Raw genomic sequence first — 26,009 nt, forward strand, 5'->3', positions numbered from 1 at the left:
GCCTCAGTTTCCCTGCCTGCGAGCGGGTGCGGTGCCTGAGGGAGGTCCCTCTGGCCCCCCGCCCCTCTGAGGGCTGGGCCGGGCCGGCACCGGGCGCTGGGCTGGGCTCAGCACCGCCGGCTCCAGGCAGCCCCAGCTGAAGCCACTCCAGGAGCTGCTGCTCAGCGAGCGGGAGGTGAGTTGCGGACCCCCCTGCTCCCAGCCACTGGCCTGAAGCACCTGAGCCCCCCGCGCCCCGGGGCTGGCCACAGGCACCCTGATCCCACAGCCCCCACCCCGGGACACCCCCACCCCGAGGAACCTCCACCCCACGGGGTGTGTGCAGCTCTGACACCCGGCACCGTGGGGTGAGCCCAGGGCTGCGCTGGAGCTGCACGGGGGGGTCTCGCTCTGGTTCCCACCGTGCTCACCCTGGGGTCCCACACTCAGCAGTGTGGGGGTCTCTGGGCCGGTGCCCTGTGCGGGGGGAAGCTGCAGGGACCCGGGGGACTCTGCGTCCTCCCCGGAGGCTGCTGCCAGCGGGGCAGCTCCTGACGGAGCCGTCCCCATCGCCCCGTTTCCCCCGTCCTTCCCCACCTCCTCGCCCGTGAACTTTCCCCGGGCCCAGGTGAGCGGGGCCGGGTTTACAGCCCCGCGCCCCGGCTGTAAAGCGAGGGTGAAGGTCACCCGGGGACCGCTGCTGCTCCGGGAGACGGTGAGGGATGGGCGGAGGTGGGGGGAGCAGCACGGTCTCTCGTGGGAGCCCTTGGGGGCTGCCAGGGGGCCGGAGCTCCCCTGGCCCTGAGTCTGTCCCCCCCCGCCCCGGTATCCCCCTGGCAGGAAGGAGGGAGGAAGCAGAGGCTGAATTGTCCCTGCCCCAAGAATAGGATCCAGGTGTCCGCGTTTCCTGGCTGGGCCCTGGCTTCCCCCGCAGCGGTGGGCAGGAGCCCGGTGTCCTGCTGAGGACCAGGGGGGTGTTTTGGGGAGGGGGCTGCATGTCTGTGGGCTGCAGCCCCTGCTCCGCTCTGTCCCAGCTGCCCCAGAGCCACCGGCCATGGAAGCCAGCACATCGCTTCTGGACGCCGCGGCGGTCGGGGACCTGGTGCTGCTGGACCCGCTGACTGAGGAGTCGCTGCTCCGCACCCTGCAGGAACGCTTCCGCCGCGGCGACATCTACGTGGGCAGCGGGGCAGGGCACGGGGTCCGGGGTGGGGAGCAGGGGAGGGTGCAGGGTCCGGGGTGGGGGGCACCAGGGTCTGGGGTGGGTGCTCCAGGCCCCGCACCCACGCTGTCCTGGCCCGCAGACGTACATCGGGAACGTGGTGATCTCGGTGAACCCGTACCGCTCGCTGCCCATCTACACCCCCGAGAAGGTGCAGGAGTACCACAGCTGCAACTTCTTCGCTGTGAAGCCCCACATGTGAGCGCGGGGTGCCCTCAGTGCCCCATCCTCAGGGTGGTCTCACAGACACAACGGGGGCCCTTGGCTCTTCCTGAAGCCCCCAGACCCCTCCAGCCTCCTTCTAACCCCTCCTCACCCCCAGCTACGCCATCGCCGACGATGCCTATCGCTCGCTGCGGGACCGGGACCGGGACCAGTGCATCCTCATCACTGGCGAGAGCGGCGCTGGCAAGACAGGTAGAGCCGGGGCTGCCACGGGGGGCTCGCAGGGCTGTGAGGGGTCGCAGGGTGGGTGGGCACAGCCCTGGCACCCACGGCCCCGGCACCCACGGCCCCTCACTCGCAGAGGCCAGCAAGCTGGTGATGTCCTACGTGGCGGCTGTGTGCAGCAAAGGGGAGGAGGTGGACAAGGTGAAGGAGCAGCTCCTGCAGTCCAACCCCGTGCTGGAGGGTAAGCGCCCCGTGCCCCCCACTCTGCCCCGTCCCAGGGCTCGGCACAGCCCCCCGGACCATGCCGTAACCCCGTCCTCCCCCACAGCCTTTGGAAATGCCAAGACCGTCCGCAACGACAACTCCTCCCGATTCGTGAGTGACCGGGGAACCGGGGCAGTGGAGCTCTGTCCTGCGGGGAGCAGGGCCGGACCCCGCCGGGGCCACGCGGACCCTGATGGGGCTGGAGGCACGGCAGGGCACGGGGACACGGGGAGCAGAGCTGCTGCCCCCCGCCCTGACCCCAGCCCTATCCCTCAGGGCAAGTACATGGACGTGGCGTTCGACTTCAAGGGGGAGCCCCTGGGAGGGGTCATTAGCAACTGTGAGTACCGATGCCCGTCTGGGGGGTCCCGCCCCGCACGCCCTGGTGACACCGACCCCTGCCCGCAGACCTGCTGGAGAAATCCCGCATCGTCCAGCACGTGAAGGGCGAGAGGAACTTCCACATCTTCTACCAGCTCCTGGCCGGGGGCTCGGCGCAGCTGCTCCGTAGGTCCAGGCCCCCCAGCACGGTGGGTCGGGGGGGTCTGGGGGGGCCGTGGCTGAGCCGCCGCCTCCCCACGCAGAGCAGCTGAAGCTCCAACAGGACGGTCGCCACTACGGCTACCTGAACCGCGAGACCTCCGCCCTGCCCGGCGTGGACGACGCGGCCAACTTCCGTGCCATGCAGGTACCGCCGGCCGGGAAGCCCTGACAGCCCCCCCCAGCCACCCTGGGGCCGTCCCCGTCCCCCTGAGCTGCCCGTGTCCCTCCCCAGGATGCCATGAGGGTCATCGGCTTCTCGCCCGCGGAGGTGACGGCGCTGCTGGAGGTGACGGCCGTGGTGCTCAAGCTGGGCAACGTGGAGCTGAGCAGCAGCTACCAGGCGAGCGGGATGGAGGCCTGCAGCATCGCCGAGCCGCGGGGTAGGGACGGGGCTGGGACCGGGGCGGGGGGTCCCCCTGAGCCCCCCGCTCAGCCCTGGCACCGCTGCCTCCCCGCGCAGAGCTGCAGGAGATCTGCGAGCTGATCGGGCTGGACCCCGGCGTGCTGGAGCAGGCGCTGTGCACCCGCACGGTGAAGGCGCGGGACGAGACGGTGCTCACCACCCTCAGCGTCCCCCAGGTGAGCGGGACCCTCCCCTGCTGCGGGGCTGGTGCCTGGCAGCCCTCTGGGAACCGGCACAAGCCCCTCGCGCCTCTTCCCAGGGCTACTACGGCCGGGATGCGCTGGCCAAGAACATCTACAGCCGCCTCTTCGACTGGCTGGTGAACCGCATCAACACCAGCATCCAGGTGAGTGCCGGGGTGACAGGCACCAGCCCCCCCATCCCGGATGGGGCCCTGGACCCCCACCCCACGCGGGGTCAGGACACAGCTCAGCACCCTGCTGTCGCCTCAGGTGAAGCCGGGCAAGCAGAGGAAGGTGATGGGTGTCCTGGACATCTATGGCTTCGAGATCTTCCAGGTGAGTGCAGGACTCACCTGGCCCCATACTGCTGCTGGGGGGCCAGGGGCGGTGGGTGGGACATGGGGCAGGGCCGGGGGCTCGGGCACGACCTGCCACACAGGACCCTTCTGTCACAGGACAACGGCTTTGAGCAGTTCATCATCAACTACTGCAACGAGAAGCTGCAGCAGATCTTCATCCTGATGACCCTGAAGGAGGAGCAGGAGGAATACGTCCGAGAGGTACCCCCGGCCCGCGCCGGTCGGGCTGGACGCAGTCCCTGAAGAGCCTCGGCCCCCCGGGGATGGGGAAGTGCCGGAGACGGCTCCGCAGCACGTCCCTCCCTCGCCCCGCTCCCTGCCGGGAGCAGATTCAATAGCAGGAAGGCAGGGAGGGATTCGGGGTCCCCGTCCCCGGGGCCGGACGTCCGGTTCCTGCCCCACATCAGCTGGGGTGTCGTGGGGCAGGGTCTGTGCACCGTGTGTCTGTCAGTCTGTGTGTCTGACCCCTCTCTGCTCCCAGGGCATCCGGTGGACCCCGGTGGAGTTTTTCGACAACAGCATCATCTGCGACTTGATCGAGAACGTGAGTTGCCCCCGTCAGTGCCGGGGGCCCGGGTCAGGGTCCCAGCTCCCCCCATCGCACCCGGCGTGAGTCCGGGCTGAGCGGAGCCCAGCGCAGCCCCGGGTCGATGGTGACGCCGTCCGTGCCGGCGCAGGGGAAGCGCGGGATCCTGGCCATGCTGGACGAGGAGTGCCTGCGGCCCGGCGTGGTCAACGAGGACACCTTCCTCGCCAAGCTGAACCAGCTCTTCGCCGCCCACAAGCACTACGAGAGCAAGGAGACGCAGAACGCCCGGCGCATCACGGACGCCAGCCTGCCGCCGCAGTGCTTCCGCATCCACCACTACGCCGGCAAGGTCTGCCAGTGGCCACGGGCAGCCGGGACCCCCGGGGCTGGGCTGGGGAGGGGCACGGAGGCGCTGGACCATAACCTGCCCGCTCCCTCCTCCGTGGCCCCGCTGAGCACCGACCCCGCTCCCCGCCCAGGTGACCTACAACGTGACGGGCTTCGTCGAGAAGAACAACGACCTGCTCTTCCGCGACCTCTCGCAGGCCATGTGGGCCGCCCGGCACGCGCTGCTGCGCTCCCTCTTCCCCGAGGGAGACCCCCAGAAGGTGTCCCTCAAGCTGCCCCCCACCGCGGGCTCCCAGTTCAAGGCCTCGGTGGCCACGCTGATGAAGAACCTCTACTCCAAGAACCCCAACTACATCAGGTACCGGCCCCGGCGGGGAGCCCCGGCCCCGGCGCCAGCGGGACCCCCCGGCCCACCGCCGCCCTCCCCAGGTGCATCAAGCCCAACGAGACCAAGGCGGCGATGCTCTTCACGCCGGAGCTGGTGCTGGGGCAGGTCCGGTACCTGGGGCTGATGGAGAACGTGCGGGTGCGGCGGGCAGGCTACGCCTTCCGCCAGCTCTACGGCCCCTTCCTGGAGCGCTACAAGATGCTCAGCGCCCAGACCTGGCCCCGCTGGGCCGGCGGAGACAGGTACGGGGCTGGGCAGACCATGGGTGCATCGACGGCCCCCCAGACCGGGGCTGGGTGGGCTCTGATGGGCCTCGTCTCCCGCCACGGTGCAGGGAGGGGGTCGAGGTGCTGCTGGCGGAGCTGGCGTTGCCCCCCGAGGAGCTGGCGTTCGGCCACACCAAGATCTTCATCCGCTCACCGCGCACCGTGAGTCTGGGGAGGGGGGAGCGGGGGGACACCCCGCTATGGGGCAGCCGGGGGGAGCAGGGCCTGACCCAGAGCGGGTGCCAGCCCCACAGGTCCCCTTGCCCCACTGGCGGCCCCGAGCCCGTCCTGGGGGCTCCTGGGTGACTCCGCAGCCCCCGGAGGCGGCTCCGGCCGGGGGTCCCTGTCCCCGCCCGGCGCCCCAGCGCTCGCCCTGGCTGTCCCCAGCTCTTCGACCTGGAGCGGCAGCGCCAGGAGCGCGTGGCCCAGCTCGCCACCCTCATCCAGAAGATGTTCCGGGGCTGGCGGTGCCGGACCCAGTACCAGCTGCTGCGCAAGAGCCAGATCCTCATCTCTGCCTGGTTCCGGGGCCATGTGGTGAGAAAGGGGGGTCCCGGCCGCGCTTCCCCTGCCCGTCCCTCACCCCTGGGCAGGACCCCCGCGCTCTCCCAAGCCCCCCGGCTCACCCCACCTCTCCCCACCGCAGCAAAAGAACAAGTACAAGCAGATGAGGCGGTCGGCGCTGATCGTCCAGGCGTACGTGCGGGGCTGGAAGGTGAGGGGGGGGCACCCCGGGGCCGCTGGCCAGGGCCAGCAGGTCCCCCAGAGCGGGGCGTGGAGCGGGGGGACGCAGTGGGGAGGGGCTGGGGGTCCGCGTGCCCCACGCTGGGGCCAGGCTCATCTCCTGTCCCCGTCTTCCGTCCTTCTCTCCTGCCTCTCTCGCTCCCTATCTGTGTGGGGCTCTCCCCCCCCCGCAGTCTCGCCGGCTCCTCCGGGAGCTGAAGGCCCAGCGTCGCCGTTGCGCGGCCGCCGCCACCATCGCCGCGTACTGGAGGGGGTACCAGGTAACGGGCCCGCGTCCCTGCCGCCGCCTCTGTCCTGCTGTCTGGGCTGTCTGTCTGTCTGCCCACCCTGTGTCCTCTCCGCCGGGGCCGAACGGGGATGGGGAGGGGGACACTGGTGTCCTGGGGGGGGGCTGGCAGCGGGAGGGCGGAGGTCCCGTGTCCCCACGCCGACGCCGTGCCCCCCAGGTCCGCAGGGCCTACAGGAGGTATTTCCGCTCCGAGGCCAGCGCCCGTCTCGCCAACTTCATCTACCGGCGGCTGGTGAGCAGGGCTGGGGGAGAGCGGGCACCTTCCTGGCCCCCCGCCCCTGGGCCTGGCGCGGGGACCCTCCCGACGCCCCCCCGCGTTGCCGCCCCCAGGTGCAGAAGTTCCTGGTGGGGCTGGGGAGGAACCTGCCGCCGCTGTCGGTGATGGACCGGACCTGGCCCCCCGCGCCCTACGAGTTCCTGGCCGACGCCAACCAGGAGCTGAGGAGCATCTTCTACCGCTGGAAGGTGGGAGCAGGTGGGGGACGGGGGGGCTCCAGTTGGGACCTTGCATCCCCCCGCGCCAGCCCCCACCGGGGGTCTTTGGTGGCACGGGATTGCCCCTCCCCTGGCAGTGCAAGAAGTACCGGGAGCAGCTGACACCGCAGCGCCGGGCCCTGCTGCAGGCCAAGCTCTGCGCCAGCGAGCTCTTCAAGGACAAGAAGACGCTGTACCCCAAAAGGTGCCGGGGCGGGGGCCTGGCGGGGGTTGGGGGGCGCTCGGGGCGGCGCCGGCTGACAGCCCCGTCCCCAGCCTGCAGCAGCCCTTCCAGGGCGAGTACCTGGGGCTGACGCAGAACCCCAAGTACCAGAAGCTCCACGCCGTGGCCAAGGACAAGCTGGTGATGGCCGACACCGTGCGGAAGGTGAACAGAGCCAGCGGCAAGGTGAGCCCTGTGCCCGTCCCCCCGGCGCCGGGAGGGTACGCACGGCCACGCTGACCCCCCCTGCCCGCAGACGGTCCCGCGCCTGCTGCTGCTCACCACCGAGCACCTCGTCCTGGCCGACCCCAAGGCCGCCCAGCCCAAGACCGTGCTCAGCCTGGGCGACATACGCAGCGTCTCCGTCACCCGCTTCTCCGACGGCTTCCTGGCCCTGCACCTCAAGGAGGTACCCGGGGAGGGGGGGGTCCCTGGGGGGCTCGGGGGGTCACTGGCGGGGCTGACACACCCCCTCCCCGCAGACCTCCACGGTGGGGGCCAAGGGCGACTTCTTGCTCGTCAGTGACCACCTCATCGAGCTCGTCACCCGCCTGCACCAGACCCTCGTGGAGGCCACGGCCCAGGGCCTGCCCCTGCGCATCGCCGACCAGTACGGGCAGGGCTACCGAGGGGAGGGGTGGGGCTACCGAGGGGAGGGGTGGGGCTACCGAGGGTGGGGCAGGGGCGGGGCAGGGCGGTGCCTGGGGTGGGGCTGATGGGGTGGGATGGGGTGAGGCTTGTGGGGCAGAGCCTGCAGGGGTGGGGTCCCCAGGGTGGGGTCCCCAGGGTGGGTCCCCATCAGCTGGAGCATCCTGACTGGCTGCAGAAGCTGCCCCTCGGTGTAACGAAGGCAGCTCATTGGGCAGGAGGAGGGGCGGGGCCAGGCGTGTCCCCCTCCCCACCCTCCGCCCTGGCCCCCCCCAGGTTCTCCACCCGCTTCCCAAAGGGCGACGTGGCCGTCACCGTGGTGGAGTCACCCCAGGCGGGCAGCGACGGCCCCGTCTGCAAGAAGCGGGGCAGCCACAAGCTGGAGGTCCGGGTCCACTGAAGGGACCCCACCGCCCGCCAGGACCCCCCCCATGCACCGGCACCCCCGTCCCCCACCTCGTGTCATCCCTCGCGCTGCCGGGAACTGCTGCGAACCCATTAAACAGACGCTGCGGTGTGGGTGCCCGGGCGGTGTGGCAGTGGGTGCCCCCGGCACAGGCGGGGAGCGGGGACACAGTCGTACCGGAGCCTGCGGTGCTGGAGCGGGGCGGGGGCAGAGCCCGGCCCCAGGGATGGAGCCCCCCCGGCCCCCCGCCTTTCCTGCCGCCTGACTGCGGCCGGCGCTCGGCTCGGCAGCGATTGGAACGGCCCCAAATTGCGGCCACTTTTCCCATTAAGTGGGGAAGCGGCTCGCGCTGCTGCAGAGGCAATTTCTGTGTGGCTGCGGGCAGCTGGCACGTGAGGTCCTCGGCACCCGCCTGCCTGCGCTGGCCGTCCCCGACTGCCCCTCCCGCAGGTCCCCGGTGCGGGGTGCTCCCCACTGTGCCCCCCTCACGCAGCTGCGCCCGCAGCCCTCCCCGGACTGGCACCCCAGCTCCGGGGCTGGTGCCAGAGCTGTGTTTGGGGACTAGGGCTGTGGCGTGGAGCCACCGCACGGCCCCAGTGCCACCGCTGCAGCCCAGGTCCCGCGGGACCCCTGCCAGCCCTTCAGCCCCCCCCGGAGCAGGGGTCCCCACACCCCTCCTGCAGCCGCCTCCCCCCCTCGCTGCTATTTCTCTCCTGCGCTCATCAAGCTCTCAGAGAGGTTTTTCTTTCTCCTGTCCCCACACGTCACCCGCGTTACCTTCGGGAGCTGACAGCATCACGTCACGTCAGCGGCAGCACCAGCTCCCAGGTGGGCCCTGGAGCGTCGAGGCGGGTTGTCGTGCACGGGGGGCGTGCGGGCACGCGTGCCGGGGCACTTGGGCAGCGCGTGCACGTGGGGGGGCACGTGTGTGTGTGTGTGCGCGGGGGCACTTCACGGCGTGGACGTGGCCTGGTGCCGCGGGCTGTGTCACGTCCCAGCTCGGGGACCTTCCTGCCCATGCACGGCGAGGGGCGAGAGCCGTAAACAAGCCCGGGGCACCGCAGCTCTTCGCGGCTGTGTCGCACTTGGCGCCACACAAGTAGGTGTTATTAATTAGTCAGGCCATCTCTGGCCAGGCTCCGATTTAATTAACGTCCCCGGCACTGCAGATGCTGCCCTGCCCCGGGCTGCGCTGCCACGTGAGCTGCTGCTGCCGGGCCGCCTTCCTGCGGGGCCACCGCAGCCTGTTGATGGGGCTGACGTCGGCGGCTCTCACTTGTTGGCCTGCGTGTCCCCCCTTCCCTCACCTCCCCCCAGTTCCCCCCAACTTTTCCTCCCCATCTTCCGTCCCGGCACATCCCAGCCCCTGGCCAGGGCGAGGGCGTGGAGGCACTCGGAGATTTGGGGCTCGGGATGCAGGACCAAGCCCAGGCTCCCAGGAGGATGCGTCTGCCTGGGGCTGGTGGCCCTGTCTGGGTCACGGAGGGGTCCGGGGAAAGGCAGCCCCGTGGGGCCGGATCTGGGGCTCCCGTCAGAGCCGGGAGTGCTCCCCACGGGCGGCACGGGACCGGGCAGGCCGGGAGCCCCGGAGTGGGGCTGGGGGAGATGGGCAGGGGGTGCGGTACAGAGAGTGTGCGTGTGGGCACGTGTGTGCTTGTGCGTGCAGTTGAGTTGTTGGACGTGTGTGCAGATGAACACGTGTGTGCATGTGTGTGCATGTGTGTGCGTGGTGGGAGCCCGGCTGATCCCCGCTGCGGTGTGAGCCCTCCCAAAGCCCGGCTGCAGAGCAGCCGCCAGCAGCTGTGCCAGCGCAGCAGCCAGGACCGCTCCCACCGTGTTTGTCCCCACATGTCCCCACAGCTGTGTCGTGCTCGGGTGTGCGTGTCCCCCCATGCAGGCAGCGCGAGGAGGGGCCGGGGGCTGCGTGGGCACGGCACCTGTGTGCTGGCCCCCTACCACGGGGCACTGCGGCACGGTGGGGAGCTGGCGTGCCTGCGTGGGCGCACTTGTGTCGTGGTGTGACTCTGCGTGTGTAACGGGTGCCTGTCGGTGACACGGTGCCTGCGTGGGCGTGAAGCTGCAGGGTGGGGGTACCACCCCCCCGGCCCCCATTGGCGGCTCTCCTCTCACCCACCCACGCCGTGCCATGGGCAGAGCCCCTTATTTAACTCCGCACAGCAGCCAGCACCCCGGTACTTCGCCTCCCGGCTGAGCCCGCGCTGGGAGAGCCGCGGCCACTGCCCACCTCACCCCACCGCGTCCCCCGCTCCGCAGCCGCCAGCAGCGAGGGACACTGACCCCGGCTCCGCACCGGGCAACACCTGAGGGCTTAGCAGGTCTGTGCCCCCGCGGCACCCGGCCCTGGGGGCTTCCTGGGGGGCTGCTGCGTCCCATCCTCGCCCAGCTGGGGCTGGGAGAAGGCGGCAGGGAGGAGGGGGACGTTGGTGAAGGCGCTGGGGAGGGCACGGGCCGGGAGGAGAGATGGGGCAAAGATGCTGCTTGGATTTGGGGAGGGTTTGAGGGGGGGATCTGGAAGCAAGTCGGGGTCTGGGATCAGGCTGTCAGCAAGCGTGTGTGGGGCTGGGTGTGTGTCCGGGGACACGTGTGTGTGTGCCTGGGCGTGTCAGCGGACATGTGTGCGCACTAACACGGGTGAAGGTGCCGGACTGAGTCCGAGCCCGTGTCCGTGCGCCCGCACTCTCTCTCGTGTGCGTGTTTGCACAGTCTGGTGTGTGACTACACAAACGTGGCACCACGGGCACGAGTGGTGGCACGGGACCCCCGGGTCTGCGGTGGAGCCGTGTCCCCCAGCAACCCACCCACACCTCTGCCATGCATCCCCCATAATGTGCCCCCCCCACCCCTGCAAGGCAGCCCCCGGTGCAGCCCCCTCCCCAGGGTGCTGCCAGCTCGCAGGGAGTGGATTTACCGCCCCCCCCCCTTCACGCTGCCCCCGGGAAGTGGCGCGGTTCCTCCGGCCCCAGACACGGGCGGGGGTCCCGCCGCCCCCGGCCCCCCCGTCTCCCGTGTCGCTGCTTTCCCTCCCCAGCGCTTGTCCCGGCCCCGGGCCGGTCCCGGGCCGCCCCGCGGAGGGGGCTCTGGCTCGGGGCGCCCCGGGCGCCGCCGCTCCGCCGCTGACCGTCGCCCCCAGGGCCCCCCGAGGATGCGGAGCCGCCCGGCGCTGGCCGCGCTGCTCGTCCTGGCGCTGCCGCTCGCCCTCGCCCGCCGCCCCCCCGCCGCCGCCCCGCCGGGCCCCGCGCCCCGCGCACAGGTAGGGCCGTCGAGGGGGGAGCGGCGGCCGGGCGCGGGACCCCCCGGACCCCCCCGGCCCGCTCACCCTCTCCGTGCCCGCAGGGGATGCCCGTCACGGAGCCGCTGCCCTGGGGAGCCCGCGGCCGCCCCGGGGCCGCCTACGCCGCCGTGCTGCAGCTGCTGCGGGAGGAGGACGCCGGTGAGTGCGGGGGGCGCGGGCAGGGTGGGCTGCGGGGGGTCGGTCGGTCCGGCCGGTCCCGGTCCGGCCCCAGCGCCGGTCACCCGCTTCGGTCTCTTCCAGGTCCCCCCGCGCCCGCCGCTCCGCAGAAGCGTAAGTCCCGCCCGGTGCCGGCCCCGGTCCCGGCCCCGGCCCCGCCGCCGGCCCCCGCGGCGCTGACGGCGGGTCTCTCCGCAGGGGATATGCACGACTTCTTCGTGGGGCTCATGGGGAAGCGGGCGGCGGAGCCCGGGCGGCCGGCGGGGCGGGGGAGCGACGGCCCGTCCTCCCGGTGCTCCCCGGGGCCAACCGCGGCCGGCGGGGCCCCGCTGCGGGCGGCGTGAGCCGCGGGCCGAGCCGGCGGGGCTGGACGGGACGCGCCCCGCAGCCCCCACCCACGGGGGCCGGCCCGGGCCGTGCCCTGTGCCCCGGGGCGAGGCACCGGCACCGGGGGCTGCGCTCCGGCGGCGGTACTGGCTGCAGGGGCGTCCCGGGCGGACCGCGGAGCCGTTGTGGGACCCGCCGGGGCCGCGTGCTCGCAGCCGGAGCGGCCCGCGCGCCCCTCACCGACACCCGTGTACATACCCCTGTACCTGTACCCCCCTGTGCACCTCGATACACCCACCCGTGCCTCTGCGGGACCGCGCCCGTGTCTTGGCTCTGTGTCTTGGCTGCGCCGCGCTGGGACCGGTGCGCCCGGGACGGCCCGCGGGGACGGGGCGGCGGGGCCGGGCCGGGCCGGGGCCGTCTGCTCCTGGGCTGCAGCGACCTGCCCCCCGTCCGCCTCTGCCCCCCATAGAGGAAGGGCTGCCGGTGCCGGTGCCGTTGCCGGTGCCGTGCCCGCCCCGCCTGGGCTCCTCCGGGCCGCGGGGGGCGCTGCGGCGCGGCCGGCGCGCGGGCGGGCGGAAGGCGGTTACGGCGGTTACGGCGGTTACGGCGGTTACGGCAGTTACGGCGGCGACGGGGCGGACGGAGGGCGGGTCCGCGTCTTTGTGTGAGCCCAGCCGGGATGGTGCAGGGCGCCGGACAGGTAAGGAGCGCGGCCGGCCCGCAGCCCCGCTGGCCCCGGGCTGCCCCCCGGGGGCCCCGCGCCGCCCCCCGCGCCCCCCGCGCCCCCCGCCCGCCACGGGCCTCCCGCGGCCCCCACGGAGCCCCCCGGGGCCTCCCGGTGCCCCCCCGGCGGCCCCTTCCTGCCCCCACCGGCTCCCCCCAGAGCCCCCCCCGTGGCTCCCCTCACCGCGACCCCCCGGGCCCCTCGTCGCCCCCGCGTCCCCCTCAGCCCCCATCGGTCCCGCGTGGCTCCTCCAGCCCCCCCGGGGGTCCCTGCCGCCCCCCCCCCCCCCGTTTCTCCCTTTTCTCCTGGGGCAGCTTCGCGGTTCCCTGTCCCCCCGCAAGGAGGGGACCCCCCTCCTGCCTGCCCGCCCCCCCGCACCCTCCAGGCCTCCTCCTGCCCCCCGGACCCCCCCCTCCCGGTCTCCTTTCCCTCCTGCCCGTCCCCGCCGCCCCCCCGCAGGGACCCCCACGCTGCAGGAATCGCCCACGCCCGGGTGTTTTCGGGTCTGGTGAGCGTTTCCCCTCCAGAGCCTTCACCGGCCATCCTCATCCTCCTCGTCCTCCCCAGCTGTGCGCCGTGTGTCCCCGCTCGGGCAGGGCCGTCCCTGCCTCCGTCCCGGGGGCGACAGCCCGTCCTCTGCTCCCCTTTGCCTTTCCCTGGCGCTGGGGCACGAGGCGGCCCCATCCCATCCATCTCCTGCAAACTCCTGCTCTTCTGGTGCCTCCTGGGGCCGTCGTTCTCTGTCACGGGGAGAAAAGGGCAGGGGATTAGGGACAGAGCTCCCTGGGTACATCCGTCGAGTCCCCGGGTGGCCTCAGAGCTGGCTGAGCACCTGCGAGTGGGACAGGGTGACAAAGGCAGCGGGACGAGCTCAGGTGGGAACTGCCGGTGCCGTGGGACACGTGTCTCCTGGCAGCCTGGGAACACGGCACAAACCGCCCGGCTGAGAGCACCGAGAGGTGCCGCACGTACCGGTGCAGCGGAGGAGAAATCCCAGGGGAACTGGAGCAGCTGGCGTGCCGGGGCGAATCCGGAACGGGATCCCACCCGCAAACCGAAAGTTACCGTGTGGGTACGGGAGAAATCTGAAGCGAAGGTGTGAAGCGGTGGTGGCTGGAGCAGACCCGGAGGCGAAGCCAACCAGCGCGTGGAGCCTGAATTTCAGCCCTCCAGGCAGGAGCGTTGCCCCGTGGCTTGGGAGAGGGGGTGTCTGTGTAACAGGCACCCGTCGGGGCTCAGTTTCGGAGCTGCGCGGCAGAGGGACCTGTGCCCGTGCCCAAATGGAAACGGGAACTTCCCGCTGTCGCTGGCAGCGTAAACGGCTTTTTATTTTGCCTGTTTGTGCCTTCGCCTTTGTGCGTCTTCCCCTTCGCTTCCCAAAGAGTCAGTCTTTGAAGTTACAAGATAGGTTTTAGCTGCTGCTTCTCTGTTGCTCGTCAGGAAGGTGGAAAATCTGAGGCATGACTAGAATGATGTCTCTTTGGTTGTCAAGGTATTAACATATTTTGCGTTTTCCTCTCCCCAGAGCCCCTTGCCCTGCCAGTTTCTGGATGCCGAGCACCTCCTGCTCGCCCAGCTGATGAATGCGTGAAGAAGCAGCTGACCAGGAGAGGGACTCTTAAGCAGCTGCTAAGATGGGCATGAGGATCAAGTTGCACAGCACCAATCACCCCAACAACCTGCTGAAGGAACTCAACAAGTGCAGGCTCTCCGAGACCATGTGCGATGTCACCATTAGGGTGGGCACCCGCTCCTTTGCTGCACACAAGGCTGTTCTGGCCTGCGCCGCAGGCTACTTCCAGAACCTCTTTCTGAACACGGGGCCGGATGCTGCGAGGACCTACGTAGTGGATTTCATCACGCCGGCCAACTTCGAGAAGATCCTCAGCTTTGTGTACACCTCGGAGCTCTTCACAGACCTCATCAACGTGGGCGTCATTTACGAGGTGGCGGAGCGGCTGGGCATGGAGGATCTGCTGAAGGCCTGCCATTCGACCTTCCCTGAGTTGGAGAGCGCGGCCATCACGAAGCAACCCTCCCTGGCCGTGAGCGAAGGCCGCTCGCGTCCTCTGAGCAGCATCTCCTCGGAGCAGAGCCATTCTTTGGGTGAGATCCGGAGTGGCGCGGAACATTTCGGCCCTGAACGGAGTTCAATCTTGCACGGGGAGGCGGCAGGCGGCTACAAAGAGGATGACAGGAATACCGTGAGCGAAGCCAGCCAGACTCCGCCCCTGATGCGCCCGCAGCAGCCTCCCAGTGCAGAACAGGAGTCGGACCAAGAGCAGTTCGCTCCTGCCGTGAGTGTGGTGACCCAGCCCGGCCTGGGCTCTGTGAGCATCGTTGTCCAAACCACTCCAAGCTCCTGCCAGCAGTATAAGGTCCAGAGCAACGGCGACGACAAAGGGGGCTTCTTTACCGCTGATCCTTCCCTGGACGTCTCCACAGAGAGCAACTGCTGTCCCAGCAACAGTGACCACTCCAAAGAGCAAGGTTTTGGGCAGATAGATGAGCTTCAGCTGCAGGATTTGGGCGAGGACGAACTGTACTTTGAAGATGCCAGCGAAGAGCTGGGCCCATCAGAAGAAGTCATTGAGCTGAGTGACGACAGCGAAGAGGAGCTGGCCTTTGAGAACGACAGCCGGGACAGCAAGGCCATGCCCTGCCAGGTGTGCAAGAAGGTCCTGGAGCCCAACATCCAGCTGATCCGTCAGCACGCGAGGGATCACGTCGATCTGCTCACCGGGAACTGCAAGGTCTGTGAAACCCACTTCCAGGACCGGAACTCCAGGGTCACTCATGTTTTGTCCCACATCGGCATCTTTCTCTTCTCCTGTGACATGTGCGAGACCAAGTTCTTCACCCAGTGGCAGCTGACCCTCCACCGGCAAGAAGGGGTCTTCGACAACAACATCATTGTCCACCCCAGCGACCCGCTGCCGGGGAAGGTCGCCGTGTCTGGGGGAGGGCCTGGCGCAGAGCTGGCGTGCGCTGCCTGCGGGAAGCCCTTGGCCAAAGATTTCCACACCGTGCGCAGCCACATCCTGGACCACGTGAACTTGAAAAGCCAGACGTGCAGCGTGTGCGACCAGAGGCACCTCAGTCTCTGCAGCCTCATGTGGCACACCCTGTCTCACCTGGGTATCTCGGTCTTCTCCTGCTCTGTGTGTGCCAACAGCTTCGTGGACCGGCACCTCCTGGAGAAGCACTTGGCCGTTCACCAGAACGTGGAGGAGGCTCTTTTCCGGTGCCACTTCTGCGGCCAGAGCTTCAAGCTGGAGGCGGCGTATCGTTACCACGTCAGCCAGCACGAGTGTGGCGGCAGCCTGGACAGCCGGCCTGGCTTCGGAGACCGTCTCCACCAGCAGGGCCCGCAGAAGAGGAAGCTGCCGGAGGAGTTCCTGAGCGAAGACTTGGCGCTGCAGAACCAGCCAGGCAACAGCAAGTACAGCTGCAAGGTCTGCGGGAAGCGGTTTGCCCACACCAGCGAGTTCAACTACCACCGGAGGATCCACACCGGAGAGAAGCCCTACCAGTGCAAGGTGTGCCACAAGTTCTTCCGCGGCCGCTCCACCATCAAGTGCCACCTGCGGACGCACTCGGGAGCCCTCATGTACCGCTGCACCGTGTGCGGGCACTACAGCTCCACACTCAACCTCATGAGCAAGCACATGGGCGTGCACAAAGGCAGCCTCCCCCCAGACTTCACCATCGAGCAGACTTTCATGTACATCATCCATTCCAAAGACGCGGAGAAAAACGCGGACAGCTGATGGGACGAGGCAGGGCAGGGCCAGCGAAGGAGCAAATACTAATTACAGAAGCTGTGGAAAGAGTGTCATTTATTTTATTTAATGGTCAGGCATTGCGGATGGAATCCTCCTCTTCTATTTTTTTAATTTTTGTTTTGGCCTCGCTGGACCTTTTTAGATCAGTGACATTGTACAAGTTAACAGCACGTAAGCGACATCACTGTTTCCAAGAAGTCTGTTGTGTTTACTTACCTCTGGGCCGGTTAGAGGCCATCGAGTTCTGTGTTTTTAGCATTTCTCACTAGGTTTTGAATCTAGATTATATATTTTTTTTTAACCTTTTAGCCCACTTGACTAGGCTAACCCTCAGTTTGAGCTTGTCCACAAACTGATGCTGCTAAGATTTTTCACACCTGACCTCAGTAGAGAGGGACAGAGCCAGAGCAGGATGGTGCTGGACTCGAAGAAAAGGAAAAAAAAAAAAAAAGGAAAGAAAATAGGAAAAGAAGACTCGTTCTGGGCATCACTGGGGTTCTGCTGCTGTTGCGAGGAGATACACAGAGTCTGCGTCACAGGATCAGCGTTGAAGCCGTTGCTCCGTTGCAGGGGAGATGAGCAAGCGGCCTGTGAGCGCACACGCAAGTGAGGAGGGGTCCCTGCCCGTAAGTGAGCAGGAGGGTGATGGTGGCTGGCGAGGGCAGTTCCAGGCCATGCCGTGGCCTCCGAGAGCCCTGCCCGAGCGGGGAGCAGGGCTGCGGTGTCGCTGCCCTGCCCGTGACGCGCCGCTTGCTCGTGCCCCGATACGGCGTCTCCGAAGGAGGAGAGGAAGGAGCGGCAGCCCCTGTGCAGAGCCCGGCTGCGGGGAAGGGACGGCGGCTGGTGAGCAGAGGGGGCTTGGAGGGGTCGCTGGACTGGAGAGGGCAGGGGGAGCAGTTCGTGTTGTGGGGCCGGCTGCTCCGCGGGAGATAGCCTGTGATGGCGCGGTCGTGCCTGGCTCCTGCCGGCCCGCAGCTGGCCATCGGGAGCCGATGTCCCCCCACTCCCCTCCGCTGACGGCAGCCACGCTTTGCCAGCACGGCGCGTCCCGGGGCTGCCGGCTGCTGGAAGTGCCGGGACCAGAAAGCGGCGTGGCTGCGGCTGCATGGGTCCCAGCAGACGAGGCGTGATGGAGCCATTGCCTTAACTCCCCGGAGGCACCTTTGAGCAGGACCCTCTCTGCGCTGAAGGGATGGCCCCTCCCGTGGCTGCTGCCGTGGATCGCCGCGTCCCGGACACGTCTCGTCTCGTGGCAAACGTGCGGTGCAGGACGTTGGTGCGACGTGAGTGCGTTCACCTGCTGTCGAATCGTGCTGTAAGGTCCGTGGGTGCCAGACGGGGCTGCGGCGGAGCAGCCCTGGGGTGAGAACCGCGGCTTAGCCTCCCCTGGGCGGGCGGGGGGCTCCTCGGCGCGGTGGGCTCTCCAGCCCCGTGCTCTGGCGGTGTTTACACCAGGAGGGGTGGGGACCGGCTTTTTCACGTGTTATCCTGCTGTGGGGCAGAGGTGGGCAGGAACAAACACTCCCGATGCCGCAGCGTGAGTTACGGCTGCCCTTAGGTAACTCGTTCTACCTCACAAACAGGAAGCGCTCAGGGCTTTCAAGCCACAGTCATTGTAAATTGGCTCCTGCGCTTCTGTAAAGATAATGCTGTTACAAAACAAAACTAGTGATTTGCAAACCCTGTAAACCCGTCCTGCCTTCCCCCCCCACTCGAAGGGGCGGCCTGTGGCAGAGGAGCGGCGCGGGCTGGACGCGTGGTTGGTGAGCTAGGAATTCCTGGGGGTCGCTCCCCCCGCTCCGCTGTGGCCTTGGGCAAGTCACTTCACCTCTCTGCCTCAGTTTCCTCATCTGTAAAATGAGGGTGGTAACACTTGTGGTACCTACCTACCTCCCGGGAGCGCAGCGAAGGTGGCTGGCTCGTTCCTGCAGAGCGTGTGGGAGATGGGAAGCGCTTGGTTAATTGTCCCTTCTTGTTCTGCACCAGCTCCTCGACCTGGCAGGGTCCTTCTTGTCCTGTCACAGCCTTCCCCGTCAAAAGCAAACCTCCCCGTAGCCCCGTCCCCGAGGGAGTCTGAGGTGTGCGGCAGCTGGAGCCCCTGCCCTCGGCTCCATCCCCCCTTCCCTCCCCGCGCCTTGCCTGTGAAGCTGTGGTTCCACCGCGGCAGCTCCAGGTCCAGCCCCGCTGCGACGGGGGGAGAGACGAGCGTCAGTGTCGAGCCGTGTCCCCGCCGGTGGTGCCGAGCCCTGGCCAGACCTGACGACCCTTCCCAGGCAGCTCCTTCACCCGGAGCGTGGGTCACCCCCAGTCACCCCGGGGACCTGCAGCACCCGAGTCCAGCGCCGCTGCACGGAGGCGGGGAGGAGCGAGAGGCCGAGGCTGAGGCTGTTGTGAGTTTGTGTCCCTTCCCCAATCCCTGTGACGCTGTCTGGGTTGCCCTGGGGGGTGTCAGACTGGGTTTGTCCTGGGTTTGGTGCCTGGCGCCGAAGCAATCGCCGACCCCGGGGCTGGCCGGGCCGTGCCGCGTCTGCCGCTGGGGCCCTGGTTTCCCGGCTCCGGTCTCGTGGTGCTGGTCGGTTGTCAGGCCGTGGTCTGTGATCTCTGGCTGGTCTGCAGAGCCGTGTTTAGCCCAGTGGTGTTAAGTTAAAAAAAAAAACCATTTTGGGAACACGTGGTGCTCTGGGGAAGCAGGAGGAGGTTGGTGCTGATTCACTGGGGGCTCCCAAGGAGCCCTTTGACTTACGGGGTGTCTTTCCTTGTGCTGGTGGTGGCAAGATGGGCTGGTAGACAGGAACGGGCGCGACCTGCTCTGCTCTGGAGATTGCAATGAAGGATGTGAGGGGGGCAGGCGAGGCTTGGGAGTCCTGAAAGCCTCCAGACCCTCCTCAAATGTCCCAGAAGCTGTGAGGAGCTTTGGGAGGGGTTGGGGTGCTGCCACGCGGTAGCGTCTACAGCCCCGTGTCTAGTTAAGCTGTGAAGCAAAAGCCTTTTGTGCACATAAACCAAAAAGAGAAGCTTTTACACTGAAACAGTAGTGGGCCAAGCAAGCCCACCCTCCTGACCACAGGGACGGTGAAGCAAAAGCCCACCCCGTTTTCTGCCGGTTGTTTTTGGTGCGGGGATGGGGCCAGCGCTCGGGTCCCTGGCGTTTCTGTGTCTTGGATTCTCCCCTGTGTTGTAATGAGTTATTCCCACTGAAACACGCCGAGATCAGCAGCGAGCCCCGTCTGCGGGGGGATGCGGGGAAGGACCGGGGCCTGCACCGCTCCCGCGCTGGGCTGGCCTCGCACCGCTGCTGCTCCTCGGAGGGGTCGGAGGCCTGCGTGGGGTCCTGGGCCTCCCCGAGGCTGCGCCAGCCTCAGGGCTCTGTCGTCCCCGTCCCCTCGGCAGCGTGGCTGTCCCCGAGCCCGGCCAGCCTGGCTGGGAGCTCCAGCACCCCTCCGTAACGCCGGGCGGACGGAGCAGTGGGGCTCGTCCCGAGCCCCTGCAGGCCGCGCTCCGCGAGGAGCCGTAGCTCCGACCCGGCTGTGTCGCGGTGGGGTGGCCGGGGCTGGTGCCGGGGGTGCAGCCGTGCACGGCTCTGCGTCGGTGGCCGCGCGCCCTTGGCAGTGGCGGGGGAGCCGGGGTGGGACCCCTGCACCGGGGTCCGTCCCTGGCCCCACCACGGACTCGCTTCCTGGCATCGCCTCCCCTCCGCCAGCGCGGGGACAACCCTCACCTACCTCGCCTGGGGCGGCTGCGAGGCTTAACTCGTGTTTGCAAAGTGCTTTGGGGTCCTCGGGGTGCGAGAGGGGAACAGAGGGGAAGGGCTTCGCCGCGAGCTGTGCCAGAGAGCGGCCGGTCCCAGGTCCTCGCGGGAACCCCCGGCACCAGAGCCCCCTCCGAAGGCAGCGCTTGAGGCTGCTCTTACCCCGAGTCCTAAAACGCAAAGTTCAGTTCTGTTCTCCCCTTTCTCCAGGGATCCAGGTCTGTTAGCAGAGTTATTAAGCAGAAGAAAGCAAGAGTTGAATTGCTGTCTAACCTTTTCGTTAAGTTAATAGTAGGTACTGACCTCCTGATATTTAAGTGTTTACTATCTATTTGCTGTAAAGTTTTGTATATTTTGTAAACTTTTCCCCCCGAAACAGTAGATGTCTAAAATGGTTGTACATTAGGTTCTTTTATACTCCATTGTTCAACACAAAGTGTGGTTTTTATTTAGAATAATAAAATGGAAAATGTTGACCTCTTGTACCTCGCTCCTTTATAAAACTTGTTTCTTTAAGTGTGCAGGTTGGCATTTCTGTCTGCTCAGGAGTGCCCGGGGAGCCGCTCCCGGTATCCTGCCCCCGCGCTGGGCTCTGCGGGGTCCGTGGCTCGAGTCCAGGCGGCCGGGGCCCTTCCTCGCACCCGGAGCAGCGCGAGGCAAACGGGCTCCGGTGTTCCTGCAGGCTGTTTCCGCAGCGGGTTGGGAGCGGAGCCTCGTTAGAAACCGTTTAGGAAATTCTCGGGGTTTGTGTTCCCTGATAAGCCCTTTCCGTGCTGCCAGTGCTGCGTTTCGCTGAGACCTGGACCCTCGCTGTTGGCTGGCAAGCCAGGCCAGTGGGCCAGCGCTGCTGGCGTTTTCAGGAGCCGCTTTAGCTTTTCTCCAGCAGCGACGCGTCCTTCTCAGGTCGGGGCTGGGGCGACCTGCCTGCTGCGCGCTGCTGCCGGCCTCGGCGGCCGCTGGAGCTGCTCGGGCCTGGGGAGAGCTTGTACGTGGTGGGACAGGACGGGTTCCCCATCACCAGCCTGGTGACCAGCAGCGGGCACTGGACATCCAGGCTGGGCAGGTGGCCCGGGGGTAGGTGGCCAGTAATGGCTGCAGGAGCCGGTGGCCCATTTGCCCTCAGGGTGGTGAAGGCTCTAAAGGGAGACGGAGGGACCCGGCTAAGGGACGTGCTGGGTTTCGAGCCCAGGTCGCTGCGTGGGGCTGTTTGAGGGGTTATCTGAGGCTGCTCTGGCCCTGAGCTCCACGAAGAAAGTTGCAGATGCATTAGGAGAGTTAAAAAAACGCAAGTTTAATGGGTCAAATACCAAGTTTTACATGTTTAAGTAACTTGAAATTGAATATGTTACTGTCCTGGTTACATCACACATCAAGTGCCGTGTTATTATGTGCTTATCCTCAATTTCTCCGTTGGCAATGGCAGGGGCTTAGCAAAGGGAAGCCTTAGGGGAGATTCGGGATCAGAGCAGTGGGTTGTGTCCGGGTGAAGCTGCCTTCGCGTCGTGCCCAGGTCCTGCGCCGGTGCGGATCCCGGAGCCTCTGCCCCGGGGGGTCACAGCCTGAGCGGATCTACACTCTCCAGTTGTGACACTGTGTGTAAGTAACGTAATTGAGGACGAGGAGCTGCGGTGAGTCGCTTCCCTGAGCGGGGAGCACTGCCGTGTCTGAGGGGGCTGGCTTCTTGGTGCAAAATATTTCTGTGTAAGAGATGGATTTGGCTTTTTCTGCCAATGCTGGTGTCCCCTGGTAGTAAGGAGGAACATCTCTGGGCACAAGGAGCCCTGAGGTATTTAGCATTTACCCCGGCACAGGACCCTGTAGATAGCAGAGCTGTTCCCAGCCAGACCCGTGATAATGGAGTGTCCGTGTTAACCCCTGGCCGCGGGACATCCTGCTCCCCACCCACCCGCCGCGCCGCGAGCATCCTGTCCCCAGATCTGCTTATGCTTTGCTTTTTTAAAGATGTGTTTCTTGAGCAGCTCAAGGCCTTTGGTAGATTTATGGACTCCCAGTGCCTGTCGCTCTTTCACCTTCCCCCGCCGAGGGCTTGACCCGCAGCACGTGGCTGAGCAGAATCCGGACACGATGAACTTTCTCCGGATGCTCCAGTTTCTTACGTGGCCAGAAGCCCAGGCTGCGGCCCCGGCCCCGAGGGTTTCCGCACGCAGACGCATTCCCACAGGCTGTGTGACTCGACAGGGAGCGCACCAAGGGCTGCCGGAGGCTCCCGGTGCTTAGAAACGCACCCAGCGGCCTCAGAAACCTGCCAGGAGATGCTCCGAGGGAGGCTGGGTGTAACGGGGTGGGTCTCCCGCTGCAAAGCAAGGCTGGGAACCCCACCGTCGCTGCCCCTGGTCACGTTTGGGAGCAGCCGTGCCCAGACAAACCCGGTTTTAACCACTGCTAATTAACGCTGGGTTTGCAGAACTGCTCTCAGCGAGTCGCTGACCTCGAGTCGTTCCTCCCCTCGCTAAAGCTCAACTCTGCGTCGTGCTCAGCCCCTCGGGACGCGTCGCCTTCATCTCTGTGTCATCAGGCTTTTGCTGGGCGTGGGGAGGGGGTTTGTGGTTCACAGGAGCGAGTTTCCTCTCCCCTGCTCGGGACGGCACCGCGGCAGCGTCCCCCGGCACCTCTGCGGCGCGGCCGGGGCCCGTGTGCGGGTGGACGTCGGGGGCTGCAGAAGAGCTTGTGAAGGGGCAGGATCGCGTGCGCCCGGGGGGAGCACGGGGGCCGGGGTCGAGGGGCTGGAGCGTGCTCAGGCTTGGAGTAACGCGCTTTATCACTGCGGGTGTTTATTCTGGAAAAAGGAAATCTCTCTTTCTTGTATTTATTCTTTCTGTAGCTAAACAGCCCTGATGCAGGAGCACCTCAGGGGCGAGACGTCCGTAGCTCCCCGCGCTGTTGCTTGGCTCTCTGCCCCTGCCTCGGGGCGCAGGAGGCGGCCAGCCACGAAGTGTTTAAAAGCAAAGTGTCCGCTTATCACCAGGGAAAATAACTTCACCGCCCTCAGCGAGCGCAGGGAGCTGCCCCCCGCACGGCCGCTGGCCAGCAACAGGTGGGAGAGTCCGATGGCCCCTAGTTGGGAGGGTTGTTGTCCTTTGTGATGACTATGGAGTGCTGCGTGGTGGAGGAGGAGTCGGCTGCGCCCTTCTGGCTGCCTTGGTCTTTGGGGATGTACTTGACCACGGCAGAGATGAGCTTGCTGCGGAAGTTTTTGCTGAGGAAGTTGTAGAGGATCGGGTTGATGACGCAGTGGAGCAGGGTGAAGCAGTCTATGATGTCGTAGAAGAAGTAGAGGAAGTGGGCGAAGGTGCAGTGGAGGATGATGTGGTTGCCGTCGAGGGTGAGCAGCGTGAGCATGATGTGGAAGGGCAGCCAGCTGATGAGGAACACGACGATGTAGGCGTAGATGAGCAGACAGTGCTTCCTGCTCTCCGGCTTGGTGCGCTTGATGAACCTGGCCGTCAGGATGTTGAAAACGGCGATGATGGGGAAGGGGATGAGGAACCCGACGGTGGTGGTGGCCAAGCTGACCGCCAGCGCCCACTCGTCGTAGGTCTCGAAGGGGGCCATGAAGATGCAGATGGGCTCTCCGGTGTTGACCAGCTGCATGTGAGCAACCTCCAGGAACGGGATCGCCGCTGCCAAGACCCAGCTGCAGGCGCAGACGATGCGGCGCGCGCGGTGCTGGTGCTGGCGCCAGAAGAGGGAGGAGCTGGTCAGGGACACGTAGCGATCCACGCTGAGGCAGGTGAGGAAGAAGATGCTGGCGTACATGTTGGCAAAGTAGAAGTAGTGCGTGAAGCGGCAGAGGAAGCTGCCCCAGAGCCAGGTGTAATCCAGCATCACCTCCAGCATCCAGATGGGCAGCGAGAGCAGCACGCCGAGGTCGGCAACGGCCATGTTGATGATGTAGAGGTTGACCAAGCTCTTGTTGCCCCGTGTCTGCCAGTTGACCCAGATGACAAGGAGGTTCTCCACCAAGCCCACCACGAAGATGACCAGGTAAAGGATGAAGAGGATCACCCGCTTGACGTTCTCATCGAGGCTGAACTCGCAGAAGCTGTAGGTGTAGTTCAGGAGGTGGAACAGCTCGGACCAGTTGTGGTAGTCCCCGTACTCGTTCAGGAGAGTGTGTGTCTCGGTGGGGGCAGTGGTCGTCTCGGCCATCCTGGGGGCTGCAAGGAAAGGGGAAGCACTGAGTTGTGGCTCAGCGGCTGCGCCGAGCGGGACAGCTTGAAAACGCGGAGGCAGCCAATCTCTCCTCAGAGCTTGGGTCCTGCCACCGCAGAGCCCGTGGGGGTCCCGAGCCCAGCTCTGCCGCTCTGCCCTTGGGGGCAGCCACCGGCTGCGAGGCGCCCGGAGCCTTAAACACGCCGGTGACCGTGTCTGCTCCGCTCCGTGCCAGCGGGAAAGCCCCCGACCCCCACCCGAGCCCTCGGTGTGCGGCCGCTTCGTAACCCCAGCCCTGCCCGTCCCGCAGCTGTGTCGCTGGGAGCCGTCGGGACTTCCAAGTAGGTGACAAAATTATAAACCTGAGGGAAATGCGGTTGACCTTAACATCCTTTTATTGCCCCAAGTGTGAGAGCTCTGATCCCGGAACAGCTGCATCCGCACGGCGAAGATGCCGTGGACCCCGTTCAGCCTCGTGCTAAGAGCAGCCGTTCCTCGGGGGAATCCGGAGGAGCGTGCCACACTGTGCCATGCCGTGCCGTGCCGTGCCGCGCTGCTGGGGCATTTCCACGGCACTCGGGGCCCAGCAAGTGCCGCAGCCGGGCATCCCCCGCAAGAGCATCAGCCCTGCGGCAAACGGCCGTCACCCGCCTGCCCCCAAAACCATGGGGGAGAGGAGAGCGAGTCCCGGGCTGGACCCCCCGTGTCCCCCCGGCTCCTCGACCTCCCGCCCTCCCCGAGCTGCGGGACCCGAGAGGGGCCAGTGGGAGAGGGGAGGGAGAGGCGCTGGCTCACCGACGGCAGGGCTGCACGGAGGGTCTGCTGGGGCCCGCGGCGATCCTCTCGGCTCGGCGGCTCGTGCGCCTCTGGAGAGCGGAGCCGCGGCGGCGCGGACCTCGGGGTGGGCTTGTTGGCTGCTGCCCAGCAGGAAATGACCGTCGTGGTCCGACATCCTGAGACAGCCCAGCGCGGGTGACATCTGACTCGGTTTCCAGCCTCGGCGCTTGGCTCCCGTTTGATTTTGCCGCGGGGCTGGGGACGGGCACGGGGAGGCCCCGGGCAGGTGTCGGTGCGGAAGCCGCGCGGGCCTGGGGATGGAGCGGGGCTCACCGGGCAGGTCCCCTCCACCGTCACCCTCGCGGGACCCGGCTGCTGTGGCCCCACTGGTCTTGGGGGCTGGACCCCACCCGGGTCCCGCTGTGGCTGCGGGCAGGGGGGGACAGCACATCCCCTGGGATGGACCCAGCGGAGCCAGGTCCTCCCGGCTCTGGGCATCCCAGGGGGTTAAGGTGGGTTAAGGCGAACGTGCCACCGACTGTCCCTGGTGCTCATGTGCCACTGGGGCGAACTCAGGGTTTCATTTGGGGGGAAAAGGGCTGAAAGCCGAACGTCTCTGCGGGGTCAGCGCTGCCCATCGCTCTGAGCTGTCGCCGTCGATGGCAGATGGCTGTCGCCGCAGCAACACCTCTGGCCGGGCAGCAATTAATCACCGAGCCGTGATTGCCTGGCGGTTTGGCAGGGGAAGGGAGGGGGCTTGAGCCTTGCCCCGGCGCTGGGGAGGGGGCTGACAGGCAGAAAATTTTGCATCGAGCTGCAAGTCCTGCGAAACAATTGCAGGAAATCTCCTTTTCAAGCGCAGACAAGACTCTGCGATCAACAATCGGCTCGGAAGGAAGGCACAGCCGGAGCGGGGAAGCACGAGGGCACTGATAAGTCGGGTCTCACAACAACAAGCCCGGCGCCGCTGACCCTGCGCGCAGGTACCCAGCCCAGCGGGACCGAGGCCCCGGGCTGCAAACAGGAACTCGGCGGCTTTGTGCTCGCCCCGAGCGGGACGGGGCGCGTTTGGCCTCGGCTGCGGGACGGGGGCCGTGGGGGGGGTCGCAAAGGGCCGCTCTGCTGCCCGACGGGCTGGGGGGACTTTGCCTCCCCTGGGAGCAGGGGTGCCGCTCTGCTTCCATTTAACAGATCAGGAAATTTCCACACCGAACGCTCGGATCAGGAGCGACCTGGGTGCTGCGAACCTTTTGGGTGGGGGTTCGCGCAGGGGTCCGGGGCCTGGTTGCATTTCCAAGCCAGCTGAGCCGTGGGGAGCGGGGCAGGCGGCTCAGTCCCATCTCCCC

General features: G+C 66.9%; 4 protein-coding genes across 6 annotated transcripts; 3 read left to right on the plus strand and 1 right to left on the minus strand.

Annotated features, from left to right (window-relative positions):
* The first annotated feature begins 1,033 nt into the window (after positions 1 to 1,033).
* On the plus strand, positions 1,034 to 7,651 carry MYO1A (myosin IA). Of its 2 annotated transcripts, XM_068410773.1 has the most exons (28): positions 1,034 to 1,156; positions 1,284 to 1,399; positions 1,524 to 1,618; positions 1,728 to 1,832; positions 1,920 to 1,966; positions 2,132 to 2,195; positions 2,264 to 2,362; positions 2,440 to 2,543; positions 2,631 to 2,778; positions 2,859 to 2,977; positions 3,061 to 3,147; positions 3,254 to 3,319; positions 3,439 to 3,543; positions 3,824 to 3,886; positions 4,020 to 4,220; positions 4,351 to 4,577; positions 4,649 to 4,849; positions 4,942 to 5,035; positions 5,261 to 5,410; positions 5,520 to 5,588; positions 5,791 to 5,877; positions 6,064 to 6,138; positions 6,237 to 6,371; positions 6,479 to 6,585; positions 6,657 to 6,789; positions 6,860 to 7,012; positions 7,086 to 7,213; positions 7,528 to 7,651. In XM_068410773.1, the coding sequence occupies exons 1-28, from the start codon at positions 1,034 to 1,036 to the stop codon at positions 7,649 to 7,651; spliced, it is 3,225 nt and encodes a 1,074-aa protein (XP_068266874.1). The 2 variants fall into 2 exon arrangements, with proteins under 2 accessions (XP_068266874.1, XP_068266875.1); XM_068410774.1 differs by lacking the exon at positions 5,791 to 5,877.
* Positions 7,652 to 10,820: 3,169 nt separating this feature from the next.
* On the plus strand, positions 10,821 to 12,124 carry TAC3 (tachykinin precursor 3). Its single transcript, XM_068410681.1, has 5 exons — positions 10,821 to 10,928; positions 11,012 to 11,108; positions 11,211 to 11,240; positions 11,325 to 11,466; positions 11,926 to 12,124. The coding sequence occupies exons 1-5, from the start codon at positions 10,821 to 10,823 to the stop codon at positions 12,122 to 12,124; spliced, it is 576 nt and encodes a 191-aa protein (XP_068266782.1).
* ZBTB39 (zinc finger and BTB domain containing 39) lies at positions 12,070 to 20,189 on the plus strand. Of its 2 annotated transcripts, XR_011048948.1 has the most exons (3): positions 12,070 to 12,156; positions 13,706 to 16,808; positions 17,003 to 20,189. XR_011048948.1 is itself a non-coding variant. In XM_068410101.1 (2 exons), the coding sequence occupies exon 2, from the start codon at positions 13,815 to 13,817 to the stop codon at positions 15,948 to 15,950; it is 2,136 nt and encodes a 711-aa protein (XP_068266202.1). In that variant the 5' UTR covers positions 12,070 to 12,156; positions 13,706 to 13,814; the 3' UTR covers positions 15,951 to 20,189. The 2 variants fall into 2 exon arrangements, 1 of the variants encoding a protein (XP_068266202.1); XM_068410101.1 differs by having other exon boundaries at positions 13,706 to 20,189.
* A 794-nt stretch (positions 20,190 to 20,983) lies between these two features.
* GPR182 (G protein-coupled receptor 182) lies at positions 20,984 to 25,775 on the minus strand. The gene is made up of 2 exons (XM_068410102.1): positions 24,682 to 25,775; positions 20,984 to 23,891 (listed from the first exon to the last, which is right to left on the minus strand). The coding sequence occupies exons 1-2, from the start codon at positions 25,112 to 25,114 to the stop codon at positions 22,789 to 22,791; spliced, it is 1,536 nt and encodes a 511-aa protein (XP_068266203.1). The 5' UTR covers positions 25,115 to 25,775; the 3' UTR covers positions 20,984 to 22,788.
* Positions 25,776 to 26,009: the final 234 nt, after the last annotated feature.

The sequence above is a fragment of the Nyctibius grandis genome, chromosome 11 (assembly GCF_013368605.1).
Source record: "Nyctibius grandis isolate bNycGra1 chromosome 11, bNycGra1.pri, whole genome shotgun sequence".
NCBI classification, from domain to species: Eukaryota; Metazoa; Chordata; class Aves; order Nyctibiiformes; family Nyctibiidae; genus Nyctibius; species Nyctibius grandis.